The sequence below is a fragment of the Oenanthe melanoleuca genome, chromosome 13 (assembly GCF_029582105.1).
Source record: "Oenanthe melanoleuca isolate GR-GAL-2019-014 chromosome 13, OMel1.0, whole genome shotgun sequence".
NCBI lineage: Eukaryota > Metazoa > Chordata > Aves > Passeriformes > Muscicapidae > Oenanthe > Oenanthe melanoleuca.
Window position 1 is genome coordinate 7,376,007 of NC_079347.1, and position 13,494 is coordinate 7,389,500.

General features: G+C 50.4%; 2 protein-coding genes across 4 annotated transcripts in view; one reads left to right on the plus strand and one right to left on the minus strand.

Annotated features, from left to right (window-relative positions):
• ADAM19 (ADAM metallopeptidase domain 19) overlaps window positions 1–3,260 on the plus strand; it is a 33,358-nt gene extending 30,098 nt beyond the window's left edge. The window contains exon 23 of the mRNA XM_056502412.1: window positions 12–3,260. Within this exon, the coding sequence (XP_056358387.1) occupies window positions 12–80 (69 nt within the window). The 3' untranslated portion in view covers window positions 81–3,260. The remainder of the gene's footprint in view (window positions 1–11) is intronic.
• NIPAL4 (NIPA like domain containing 4) lies at window positions 2,056–13,494 on the minus strand. Of its 3 annotated transcripts, XM_056502416.1 has the most exons (8): window positions 13,394–13,494; window positions 10,532–10,780; window positions 6,889–6,945; window positions 5,845–5,935; window positions 4,559–4,719; window positions 3,890–4,473; window positions 3,422–3,465; window positions 2,056–2,528 (listed from the first exon to the last, which is right to left on the minus strand). In XM_056502416.1, exons 1-7 carry the CDS (start codon window positions 13,428–13,430, stop codon window positions 3,454–3,456), a joined length of 1,191 nt encoding a protein of 396 aa, XP_056358391.1. In that variant the 5' UTR covers window positions 13,431–13,494; the 3' UTR covers window positions 2,056–2,528; window positions 3,422–3,453. The 3 variants fall into 3 exon arrangements, with proteins under 3 accessions (XP_056358391.1, XP_056358390.1, XP_056358389.1); XM_056502415.1 differs by having other exon boundaries at window positions 2,056–3,465; XM_056502414.1 differs by lacking the exons at window positions 2,056–2,528; window positions 3,422–3,465 and having other exon boundaries at window positions 3,472–4,473.

Below are 13,494 nucleotides of genomic sequence, written 5' to 3' on the forward strand. Positions count from 1 at the left end.
CATCTCACCAGAATGCCTGGACAGCTGGAGCAGTGAACAACTTGAAGGTGGGACAGCCAGGCTGCCGTGGGCACTCCTGAAGCAGCCTGTTCCTGGCTGGCTGTGGCATTCAGAGGGCACTGGATGGCCTTCATCACCCAGAGCCACACTCACACCCTCACTGCCAGGACAGTGTCCCACTCCTCTCCCCCTGCCCCTGCTCCCTCTGTGGCTCACCAGGCTGCAGCCAGGGCTTCCCCAGGTACAAGCCAGGCTCAGCTGGACCCTCTCTGCCTTTTCCACGTAGGGATGACTTGTTTGTACGGTATTTAAATATTGTTGTGCAATATCCAGAGCAGGGATGGGGTGATGGGGGTTTCACGTGTTTTTAATCAGTTATTTAAGTGTTACCAGGGGGAACAAGCTGTGAGTGCAGGTGCTGGCCTTGATGGGCTTTCATGTGAGCCCTGCTGGCTTCCTCAGCCCCCCCATGCAGCTGCAGGAGCATATTGGTGCTATACAGAACCCACTGCCTCTGGGGAGAGCAGAAGGCAGCTGGTGATAACATTCTTCAGTTTATTCTCTGTTTACAGGGGGTGGCAAGTGGGGCCCCACAGGGAGCCAAATATAATTTGTGTGGCCACTGTGGATTTTGGTCAGCTTTAGGAGAGGGGATTATTTTTTATTTAATTGTTTTCCTATATAACCCTCTTCAGCAGAGCAGTGCAACCCTTCTGTCCTCCAGCACTCGCTGTCTTCCCTGGTGCTGGAAATCCCAAAAGCAGCCCCAGCATGGCCCATGAGCTCCAATCCATGTCACTAGGACACACCCAAGGTACGACAGGGCAGCTCTGGCCCAGACCCAGGGCAGAAGGGCAGCAGGAATCTCAGCAGCAGGCAGTGCTGAGAGCCCTCTGCAGCATGTGGTACCAAGAGCAGGAGATGCTTCTGCAAGTGTCTCCTCAGGCTTTGCTCTGTGCTGAGCTGCAACTCAGCATGGGCTGCCTGCTCCCCAAACCAGTGAGAAACCTACCTGAAAAATGCCCAGGTGGTGAAACAGCCCAAATATCAACACAACATATGGTGCTTTTGTAGGGCAGTTCTCTTACTCCAGGCTTTCCTCCAGGCCATGGATGGAGAGAGTTGTCTGTGTGCACTTTAAGCAGCTGATGGTTCTGACCCTGAGGACCCTCCCTTATGAATTTAGTTTTTTCTTCTCCTAATAGTTTGGCTTTTGTATGTGGTTTTTTTTTTCCTCAGGATTTTAAATAAGACCTTTTGTTATGCCAATTTTTTTTTTCCTTGAAATTATTTCCTAGGAGAACACAGGGAAATCTGGAGCTGTGGTTACAACAGTCCTCTTGTGTATGATTCATTATGGACAAATCCTCAAAGAGCATAACTGCTGCTCCACATGTGCAAAAATGTTATTGGCATAAAGAAAATGAGTCTTGTTTGCTGGTTCTCTTTCCCTAAGATCTGCTCATTAAAGAAATCCCAGATAAACCCTTTCAACTCATTAAATTTGTAGTTGTATGTAGTAATGTATCTGTAGGATGACTTAGGTTACATTAGTTTTCACAACTTTACTACCTCTTTCTCCACAAGGAAACAGTTCACATGGTGTGTCTTGAAATTCTCACAGATTATTCCTTATTTTACTAATTTTGGACCTTTTCTTACCTTCTGTGTGCCTGGAAAACAAACCAATCCAAAAACCTTTTTTCTGAAATAAGGGAGGGCAAGTACAATACAACAGCTTTCTAATCTTTGTCCTTTTTTGATAGCTGGGCTATATTACATATAGAAATGTGTATTCAAACAACCCCCAAAGTTGTTGTTTCCTGGTATGTAATGGCAGGTTTGGCTGCTCACAGTGCAGCAGGACTGTACATACACTGTAATTGTTGATTCAACCACAAGAACTTGATCTCACATCTGAGCCCTTGCTGAGGGCAGCAGCACTTCTGCTCCAACCCCTGATCTTCAGCAAATGGCCACTAAGATCACTAAAATTATTTTCATGTGAGCATGGGATCAAGGTTTCAAAAAATGCTCAGAGAACAACTGGACCTGTCCAAACTCTAATAGAAAACTTTATTGCTGGAATACCACAAAGATCTCCAAAAGGTAGTTTTAAGTGAGTCCTTTTAAATTTTCAACTTGTGCAAGTTGAGTGAATGAGACCAGGAGAACTGCAGGAGGAGTAAAAGATGGTAAAACCTGATTTTTTGGAAAGATAATAGTACTTGGGAGAACTTATAACAAAATACATCTCACTTTCTCCCATGTCCACATGTTAATGGTTTACAATAATGCTCTCTATGCATCTATGCAAATACTTGAAGAATGCAATTCATTGTGCCTTTTGCCTAGTTTTAATAAAATTTGTTGGTTGTCATTACCAAATACTGTTTCACTGTCTATTATTTCATCACCTCAGTTCAAATCTTCATTTTCTACATGGCATTTCTGCAGGGATGGCAGGATTGCTTTTATGAAATGCACTTCTAGAGTGAAGAAAGATGAGTCCCATTTACAGCCATTTCCTAAAATACAATGCACAAAGCATCACACTGATTAGGATGCCAAAGCTGGAGTGAGTAACTTGGATTATTTTTTGCTACCAAAGGAGGTCGCTGCTGTTTTACTCTGCTCCAGATTCTTTTTGTTGTTCTCAGCTGTCCCTCAGTCTCTATCATTTAGGGCTACACTAGTAAGATGAAATAATGAAAAACTTTCAGATCCACCTGCAACTTTTTTTTTTCTTTTTGAAAAAGACCTTTATTTCCCTTTCCACATTCCAAAAAGATAGCACTGAAATGTTATTAAAATAGGAAATTGCATTGTCCTCTCTCTCAAAGTCCCACATTGTATTTGCTCAGTGATGCTCACACCCAGGTATAATCATGTGAGAATCTCAGAGGACAGCAGGACACCTCATGGGGCTCAAATAATATGGGGGGTTTTCCAAGGTCAACCTATTTCCTGAGGGAAAAAATACTTACTATTTACAGCCACTTGGTCTTTCAGACTGAAAAAATTGTCACAAGAAGTTTTGGAGACAATGGCAGAGTTTCTTGTGACATGGGGTTTATCCTGCCAGAGCTCCCCTCCCTTCCTCAGGTGGGGTCTGGGTCAGGCCCAGCAACTTCACCAAGGCCTGGGCACCAGAGCTGCTCAGGAAAAAACAAAAAACAACCAAGCAAAACTCCCATGAAAATAATTAACACTGCTTCAGGGAAACTCCTGCACCTCACAAAAAAACCAAAGCTGAAAAAGATCTTTGTAAAAATACTTCATGGCTTGAGTCTTGCCACTGAGACTGAGTGAGCAGCTATTGCAAAATTCACCAAATATTCTTGTCCCCTTATTAGCAGAGCAAGTGATTAAACATGGATGAGCAGAGTCTGAATAGCACCGTTCAGTCCTTGTCTCTCACCTCCTCTTGAGACGCTGGTGGGTGTTTAGAGTTCATGCAAGTGTCTAGAAAGGAAACAAAAAAAGACAAAAACCACTAATCAATGATCCATCAAGGGCTGGAAACAAAGACATCACTGGCCACCCGGGGGAAGGAGTGAAGGGTAAACAGCAGCTGTGCCAAGAATAAGAGATGGGAAGGGGCCTCTGAGAGGAGCTTTGTTTCAGCACTATCATATTTCTAGAGGATTTCTGTTTCCAGTGGCTGCATGCATTAGGGCCCAGAGAGGATTAACACACCCCTTGCTGCCACACCATGACAGAGATCATTTCAAAAGCCTGGAGAAAGATTTGACTTTGGAAAAGACACTGTTCGTTTCATTTTCTGCTTTTCCTTTTTAAAATTTCCCCCTGGCACCCGGAATATTGACATCACCCACCCAACCTCCAGTTCCCTGCATGTTACACCCTAAGAGTAGAGCACAAATACTTTGGGTTTATCCTCTGGGGCGATGCTGGAGTTGTCCACCTCTATCAGGATGTTCTTGTCATCTCTGGTCACTGGCACCGGCTGCTCGTTCTGAAGGACTTGGGGCAAGTTCCCTAAACTGACATCCAGGTCTTTGAAAGCATGGAGTAAAAACACCCCCAAGATGATGGTGAGGAAGCCACAGACTGTCCCAATGATGTCAACCACGGTCATGGTGACCCACTCCTTGAAGAGGATGATGGAAGTGGTGATGACGATGGTGGTGAACAGCACGTAGTAGATGGGGAACACCAAAGAGGTGTTGAAAATGTCTAGAGACTTGTTGAGGTAGTTGATCTGAGTGGTGATGGATGCCACCAGCGTGATGACCAGGATCCAGGTCAGGGGGTGCTGCAGCACAGGCTGGCCAGCAAAGAAGCCCTTGATGGCAATTCCCAAGCCCTTGACGGAGGAGACGGAGAAGGCGCCGATGACGGAGCAGATGGTGAGGTACACCAGGATGCTGCTCTGCCCGTAACGGGGGGCGAGGTAGAAGATCAGGAGGAGGCAGAGAGCCAGGAGGATGGCAGCATAAGCCAGGAAACCTGCAGGGGGGAGAGAAGAACTCAAAGCTCCAGCAGTGGGCACGGGCAGAGGTGTGCACTGGCCAGCCCCGAGACGGGTGCGTACCCGGCTCCTTCAGCTTGGAAGTCATTTCCTCCAGAGTGGTGACCTCCTCGTCCTCTGGGGCGTGGATGACCATCACAGTGCTGCCCACCAGGCTCAGCAGGCAGCCCAGCTTCCCCAGCAGGTTGAGCCTTTCTCCAAGCAGATACGAGGACAGAATGGCACTGTATGGACAGGAAAACATCAGCCGGTGCTTTGCTCCGTTAAAGAAGGAACAGCAGCTCTAAGAAACTTAAGAAGGCTTCCATGAGATACAAGGACACAGTTTTGGGGTAAATTAGTTGGATTCCAGTGGGTTAATACACAATCACATGGCATCTTATCACAGCTGAACCTGCAGGGGTGCAGGTGTGACCTGTACATCACAGCTCTTGTGTCAGCAAGGTGCAAAAATGCTGAATGTTTTAGCACATACTCAGAAATACTTTTTCAGAATCATTTGGCAGAATCATTCAGGAGCTGCTGGGCATTATGAAGCTTTTAGTGCTGAAGAAAATTACTTTAAGGGCCAGTGTAACACAGAAAACACCTGAACCTAACAACAAAAAATGTTGATTTTAACTAAATCATCAGAACTATTAAGAAACTTCAGAGAAACTTTGAAAGTACTGGGGCTACAGATGTAGCTGCAAAAATATCTAGTGGTTATCCAAAAAAATCTGGGGCAAGACACCAGAGCAGTCCTAACTCTTAGTTTGCTTATGTATTTCATAATACAGCCTTTCTAAAAAACATTAAGTAGCCAAAGCCTTGTACTTTGGTAGGAATCTCCTATTTAAAAATGAAGAAATAAAATAGGGTTTCAGCCCTTTTGGGAAGAGCCAACAACATGACAGGACCCTAAAAACTTATAAAATAAAAGGCAGGTGAAAGGCAGTTTGAAAACAAGCCTGGTATTTTTGACCCTTTTAAATTTTCAGTACTCGTGATTACAAAACAAAAAGAAACAAAACAAACAAACATTAAAACCCCACCAATCCTGAATGGTTAAAGAGCTGGAATAAGGAATGAAGCAATGTAGATATCTGCAATAATTTAACCTGCAGTGTCTGTGGCTGCTCTTCACATCCAGCATTTCCAGAAGGGCAAGCTACTTAATCCAATGGTTCCCAAATGATCCTCCAAAAGGACAACAACTCTTAAAGTGATTTTTAGAAAACACTGAGACTTTTTTCCTTGGGCAGAATAAATCATATTAGTATCCCTTCAAGTCTATTTTTACAAGTCAAACAGGCAAACAGGGTAGAAAAAAACACAGGCAAATTGCAAATTATGGGCACAAAAATCACCTTATGAGCACACTCAGAGCCCCCAGAGGCGTGACAATAGTTGCAGGAGCAAAGGCATAGGCAGCGAAGTTGGCAGCTTCCCCTCCACCCACTAAACAAACACAAGAAAAATAAACACCAGTGAGTTACAGAGAACTTTCTGTGTTTTCTCTTGGGGGTTTGCAAACCAGCAAGATGTCACTCGGAGAGTGGGTTTTATGCTGGGGGTTTCACCCTGCTGCTAAACAGGGGCAGACAGTGGGTGAAAATTCTATTCCAAATTAAGAGGCACCCCTGGAGAAGGGAACCCCTCCATGAGCAGGGCTGGGGGGCCTGGGCTGCCCCAGGGGGGCTCAGGAGCCCCCCAGCCCAGTCAGGGAGGGAGGGGGCAGCTGTGGCACCCCCAGTGCCTGTCCCCTCCACACCGTGTCCCTGGGCTGTGGTGTCCCTCTCTGGCTGTCCCTGTCCTTGTCCCCTGAGGGCTGTGCTGGCTCTCAGCAGCTGTGACTCTGGGACACCTTGGGCTGCAGCTGCCACGGTGAGAGCCAGAAAAAAGGGCTCTGAAACACCCTGCTGTAAAATCTGCTGCTTTCTGTGCAGCTTCCAGTCCAGTTTCAGGAGATACTGTAGTGCTGCAGCAGGAAATAATGTTTTTAATTTTGATTTAAGGGAAAGCAAGTTTTTTCCAAGGAAGGAGGTGCTGCCAATACCTCTTTGTTATCTCCCTGTGCTGCAGCAGGAAACCTTCCTGGAGCCCCCAGGCACCCAGGGGAGGCTGTTTGCCCTGTGCCTGGTACACAGGCAGCCCTGCCAGCTGCCCTATTAAACCTGGCTTTTCGTGCTTTTGATCAGGTAAAACTGAGCTAGCAGGTCCTGCCAGTCCTGCAGGAGGATGGAGAGGGAGATCCTGTGTGGATCACTGCCTCTCCTCTCCCTGAGGATCCTCTGCTGAGGATGGGGAAGTCGACAGAAAACAGGCTTTAAGCACGATGCTCAGTTTGTTCCACACCTCATTCACAAGGACAGACCCTGGAAAAGCTGCAAACAGAAACAGCTCCTACTTACTGGTTAACAAGCCAGCCCACCAGAGCCAGTCCTTTAGGTAGCCATGGCCTCCATCTCCTGGGGAAGAAAAGCACATGCAGGAGTTAACAGCCATATTCTTCAGAGCAAGAGATGAGAATGTGCCTTTGGAGAGGGATAAATTGCAAGGGGAAGAGTGTGACAAAGAACAGGGAAGAATGGACTGTGTGGGAGCTAATCCAATTCTGGTCCTAATCCAGAGGCTGCTGGACATAAGGAGCTTGAGCCTGCTGACATGGTGAACCCTGATTTTGCTGGGTCAGGGAGAGCCCATGTTTTTGATAAATCTGACTTGACTGGAGCTGTCAGTAACAGCAGTGTTTGGCTTGCCTTGGAGAGAAGTGATGTGCTCACTTAGCAGGGGTGTCACTGAGACTGAGAGATTACAGGGCAAGGGGCAATGAAGAGTTGAGCAGGAAGACTTTGGGACACAGGGAAAATCTTCTGCTAGAGTTCAGTCTCTTCTGGCTCCTCAACAACTCCATAAATGCTGAAGTTCAAATGTTATCCTCTGGTATTCCTCAGAAATTGCTGGTTTATTTGTTTTAGGGTCTTTTTGTTTGGTTGGGGCTTTTCCCAAGAACTCTTTTTGTCAGCTACAATTTTCTGTCATTAATCTCTAATGCCTTTCAGAATGTTAAACATTCTGAAAAACAGGGAGGGGTTTGCTCTTGTTTTACTTGCTTGGCTCTGCTGTGGGAAGAGTTCATGGAGGGAAGGAGGAGAGAGACATCTACAGTTGGAGCAATACTGGTATTTCATTGTGCAAGTATAATGTCAGAAAGCAAACCCATCTGTGTTCAGCAGCTGCATGGGGCCAGCCCAGTGACAGAGGATGGAGATGGACCTGAAGCTGCCCAGTGGCTCAGCTGCTGTTGGCAGCTTTGCTGGCTGTCTCTGGACAGACACTTCAGCATTCCATGCCTCTGTGTCCCCACATAGGCACAGAGTAAAATGGGGATGGTGATATTTACTCTGAAAGATTATTTAAGAACTGTTCCTAGGCCAGAACTGGGAAGCAGCAGTATTTTAATTATCATTGCTCTGTTTTGCAGTTATGCAAGTAGGTCAGCAGCCAGGTAGGACTTACCCTGCTGCTGGAGCATGTTTGCAATGCTGATGGGATGTGTCCAATTCCACAGTGCAATTCTGCTCTAGGCAGTGCTGCTCCACCACTGCCCATCCATATATAGAGAGATAAATATATGTGTGTGTGTGTACACAACCTAAACACACGCCTCACCCTGGGAGCCTGGTGCTAGAGGAAAGTTATCTGCAGGTTGTTGTGCAACACAGCTCCAAAGGATCCTTCTGAAACCACAGAGCTCCCACAAAGCCAGCCTGTCCTGCATCACACACAGCTCCTGCAATCCCTGATCCAAAACAGCTCCTGCAATCCCTGATCCACACACAGCCCCTGCAATCCCTGATCCAAAACAGCTCCTGCAATCCCTGATCCACACACAGCCCCTGCAATCCCTGCATCACACACAGCTCCTGCAATCCCTGATCCACACACAGCCCCTGCAATCCCTGATCCACACACAGCCCCTGCAATCCCTGATCCACACACAGCTCCTGCAATCCCTGATCCACACACAGCTCCTGCAATCCCTGATCCACACACAGCCCCTGCAATCCCTGCATCACACACAGCCCCTGCAATCCCTGATCCACACACAGCCCCTGCAATCCCTGATCCACACACAGCCCCTGCAATCCCTGATCCACACACAGCCCCTGCAATCCCTGATCCACACACAGCTCCTGCAATCCCTGATCCACACACAGCTCCTGCAATCCCTGATCCACACACAGCTCCTGCAATCCCTGCACTCACACACAGCTCCTGCAATCCCTGATCCACACACAGCCCCTGCAATCCCTGATCCACACACAGCTCCTGCAATCCCTGCATCACACACAGCCCCTGCAATCCCTGATCCACACACAGCCCCTGCAATCCCTGCATCACACACAGCCCCTGCAATCCCTGATCCACACACAGCCCCTGCAATCCCTGATCCACACACAGCTCCTGCAATCCCTGATCCACACACAGCTCCTGCAATCCCTGATCCACACACAGCCCCTGCAATCCCTGCATCCACACACAGCTCCTGCAATCCCTGATCCACACACAGCCCCTGCAATCCCTGCATCACACACAGCTCCTGCAATCCCTGATCCACACACAGCTCCTGCAATCCCTGATCCACACACAGCTCCTGCAATCCCTGATCCACACACAGCCCCTGCAATCCCTGATCCACACACAGCTCCTGCAATCCCTGATCCACACACAGCCTCTGCAATCCCTGATCCACACACAGCCTCTGCAATCCCTGATCCACACACAGCCCCTGCAATCCCTGATCCACACACAGCCCCTGCAATCCCTGCATCACACACAGCTCCTGCAATCCCTGATCCACACACAGCTCCTGCAATACCTGATCCAAAACAGCTCCTGCAATCCCTGATCCACACACAGCCCCTGCAATCCCTGCATCACACACAGCCCCTGCAATCCCTGATCCACACACAGCTCCTGCAATCCCTGATCCACACACAGCTCCTGCAATCCCTGATCCACACACAGCTCCTGCAATCCATGATCCACACACAGCCCCTGCAATCCCTGTATCACACACAGCTCCTGCAATCCCTGCATCACACACAGCCCCTGCAATCCCTGCATCACACACAGCTCCTGCAATCCCTGCATCACACACAGCCCCTGCAATCCCTGATCCACACACAGCTCCTGCAATCCCTGATCCACACACAGCCTCTGCAATCCCTGATCCACACACAGCCTCTGCAATCCCTGATCCACACACAGCCCCTGCAATCCCTGCATCACAAACAGCTCCTGCAATCCCTGCATCACACACAGCCCCTGCAATCCCTGATCCACACACAGCTCCTGCAATCCCTGATCCACACACAGCTCCTGCAATCCCTGATCCACACACAGCTCCTGCAATCCCTGATCCACACACAGCCCCTGCAATCCCTGATCCACACACAGCTCCTGCAATCCCTGATCCACACACAGCTCCTGCAATCCCTGCATCCTCATCTAGGTGACCTGTGCAAAGCTGCCTGGTGTCACTTACAGCAAGAGTGGGGTCAGGGCTGTGCTGCCCTGCTCCGGGCTGGGGCATGGCCCTGAGCTGTGGCTTTGTGCAAAGGGACTAATTTCAAAGAGCTTTTAGCTCTCTGCTTCCTCCTGGCCCCTCACATTCCTGAGTGATGGGCACTCATTGTTCTGTGGGGGCACTCAGATCTCACAGGACATCACTCCCTATTTGTGGTGCCAGGCAGGGAAACGCTGCTGCTAGCTGAGCTCTTCCAGGGCAGGACCCTGAATTAACTCCTTTCCAATATACAGACTGTAAATTAATTCCTTTCCAATGCCAGGCCTGTAAATCAGCTCCTCAGCTCCCACACAGCACTGCTGTCTGGGTCTCACACACAAAGATGCATCCACAAAAACTCTTATTTACATTGCTGATGGGAGACTGACTGTACCCAGAGGGGTTCCCTTGCCTCAGGAGTGCTGAAATTTGGACTGTGAGTGCAGATGGTCCTCCCTCTCCTGCCCCCAGGAAAGCCTTACCTGCCCTGGTGCCTCCCTTCTCCACCAGCCGGAGCAGTCCCTTCTTCTTGAGGATGACGCTGCTCCCGATGAGGAAGCTGGAGAAGACAGCCAAGCCCAGGCCGATGTAGAATCCATAATTGTTCTCCAGCCGAGTTATCCAGGAGCTATCTGAAGTCCCATTGTCGTGGACGGGGTCAGAGGGGACAGCACTGCTGATCACTTGGCACACAACCCGGTGGGAAAGGCAGGAAAGGGTGATCAGAGACCCTTGGAGATAAAACAGCAAATTACTGACATGGCTTTCAGCAGTGTCCCTCCTCCCCTAGGCTCATTCAGGTGTCCCCCTGCACAGCCACCCCTGCTGTCACCCTAACAACACACAAACATCTCCAAAGCTCGGGACACCTCTTTACTCTCATGTGCAAATGGCAGGGTGTTGTCTGACAGATTTATGGCCTGCAGTTCAAGCATCTCTTTGACACTGTATGAGTCTACATACAGAGCTGGCAGGCCACAAGGATCTCTAAAAAATAATTTGAATTTCCAAATATATATGCCAGAGCATCTCCATCAAACTCCAATGTTATGGGGTTGAATTAGGCTTTACCAACACTTAACCCTGTTGATGCAAAGGCTTGGGTGCTTTCCAGCCAGCTAATCCTCACCTGCCAGCTCATCTGCAATTGTAACTTTGGGTTTAATGTGGACTGATGCCAACACAGTAACTGTGCATCTGTGCCTACTCTGCGTGCTGAGCTGTGTCATAATCCAACATCAGATCCATCAATTCATTTCCTCTACTGTGTAATGGTTTTATTCTGCCTATGTGCAGGGTGCTCCTAAAGCAAACCCAGTCCTGCCAGTGTGGAAGGACTGAGAGCAGGCACAGGTTCTGCTGCTAACACCGAGAGCAGCCCTGTGGCTCTGGCCAAGGCGTGTTGCTGTGTGGGGGTGGGAAAACTGCCGAGTTTCTTCTTCCCCTGACACTCCTACCACACCCAGCACATCTTTTACTGCAATCTTTACTCTAAATGTAGTAAAGATGGTGTGACTGTGACCATGAGGAACAGAGCAGCCAGGTGGATTACAAAAGCCTCTTTGTAGTAAGACTTTTTTTTTTTTTTTTTTTTTTCCCTGAACTAGCATAGGAATTATAGAGCAAGTATTTATGTCTCTGCAGGCAGAGTATGGAATGGCTGAGCTGCTCCCAGCAGTGTCAGGAGCCTGGGCATGGGCCCCACATTTTTCCTGAACCAGGAGCCTGGCTTAGATCTTACACAGCTGCAATCCCTGGCTCCAGCACACACGGCTGAGGCTTTGGATCTGAACCGGCTAAAGGTTTTTCTGAAGGAAAAAATACCAGTGACTTTCTAGATGAGTTTCCAAGGGTTCCTTAATAACACTTTTTTTTTTTTTTTTTTTTTTTTTTTTTTTTTTTTTTTTTCCTACTAGGAAAACTATTTTTGATCGTGGAAATATTTCCTGGGGAATAAGGGGGGGAATTTGCCTCCTTGGCTGGGTGAAAATCTCCACAAGGTGCTACGGGGAACAAGCATAAGGCAGTGGGATGAGGTGATTACCGACTAGATTAAGTAATCCTTAAAGGGAAAAACCCAACTCCTGCCTCCTCTGTGCCTTTAGGTCTGGCAGAGCGTGGTGCCGGCTGCTCAAATTTCCCCATTCCTATACAGTCAAAAAAAAGGAACAGAACCCGCAAAAAGGCAGGAAAAAAACCCAAGCAGAGCAGTGACACAGACAGCCCCAAAGCCGGGGGGATGATGCTGGGGGTGCGGTGGGCTCGGAGCCGGACCTGTCCCGGACCCGCTCGGAACCTGTCCCGGACCTATCCCAGACCTGTCCTGGACCTGTCCCGCTACTGTCCCACTCCTGCCCCGCTCCAGTCCCGTGTCTGTCCCGTTCCTGTCCCGCTCCTGCCCCGCTCCAGTCCCGCTCCTGCCCCGTTCCTGCCCCGTTCCTGTCCCACTCCTGTCCCGTTCCTGTCCCGTATCTGCCCCGTTCCTGCCCCGCTCCTGTCCCGCTCCTGTCCCGCTCCTGCCCCGCTCCAGTCCCGCTCCAGTCCCGCTCCTGCCCCGTTCCTGTCCCACTCCTGTCCCGTTCCTGTCCCGCTCCTGCCCCGCTCCAGTCCCGTGTCTGTCCCGTTCCTGCCCCGCTCCTGTCCCGCTCCTGCCCCGCTCCTGTCCCGTTCCCGTCCCGCTCCTGCCCGCTCCAGTCCCGCTCCTGTCCCGTTCCTGCCCCGCTCCTGTCCCGCTCCTGTCCCGCTCTCCGGGCCGGTCCTGCCCCGTTCCTGTCCCGTTCCTGTCCCGCTCCTGCCCCGTTCCTGCCCCGTTCCTGCCCCGTTCCTGCCCCGTTCCTGCCCCGTTCCTGTCCCGCTCCAGTCCCGCTCCTGCCCCGTTCCTGTCCCGCTCCTGTCCCGCTCCTGCCCCGCTCCTGTCCCGTTCCCGTCCCGCTCCTGCCCCGCTCCAGTCCCGCTCCTGCCCCGCTCCTGTCCCGTTCCTGTCCCGCTCCTGTCCCGTTCCTGTCCCGCTCCTGCCCCGCTCTAGTCCCGCTCCTGTCCCGCTCCTGTCCCGCTCCTGTCCCGTTCCTGTCCCGCTTCTGCCCCGCTCCTGTCCCGTTCCCGTCCCGCTCCTGTCCCGCTCCAGTCCCGCTCCTGTCCCGTATCTGCCCCGCTCCTGCCCCGCTCCTGCCCCGTTCCTGTCCCGTTCCTGTCCCGCTCCTGCCCCGCTCCAGTCCCGCTCCTGCCCCGTTCCTGCCCCGCTCCAGTCCCGCTCCTGCCCCGTTCCTGTCCCGCTCCAGTCCTGCTCCTGCCCCGCTCCTGCCCCGCTCTCCGGGCCGGTCCCGCAGTCCCTCTCCTGCACCCACCGTTGCTGCAGCTGCTGTTGGTCTCCAGCGGCTCCATGGCCTCGCTGTGCGGCCGCTCAGCGCATCCCGGGCCGAGGCAGGGCAGGGCCGGGCACACCTGA

Coding starts and splice junctions, on each gene's coding strand:
- NIPAL4 (XM_056502414.1), bottom strand. CDS start 13,430: ATGGAGCCGCTGGAGACCAACAGCAGCTGCAGCAACG. Junction 5,936..6,888: donor GTGGGCTGGCTTGTTAACCA/GTAAGTAGGAGC, acceptor GTGTTTGTTTAG/TGGGTGGAGGGGAAGCTGCC. Junction 4,474..4,558: donor TTCCAAGCTGAAGGAGCCGG/GTACGCACCCGT, acceptor TCCCCCCTGCAG/GTTTCCTGGCTTATGCTGCC.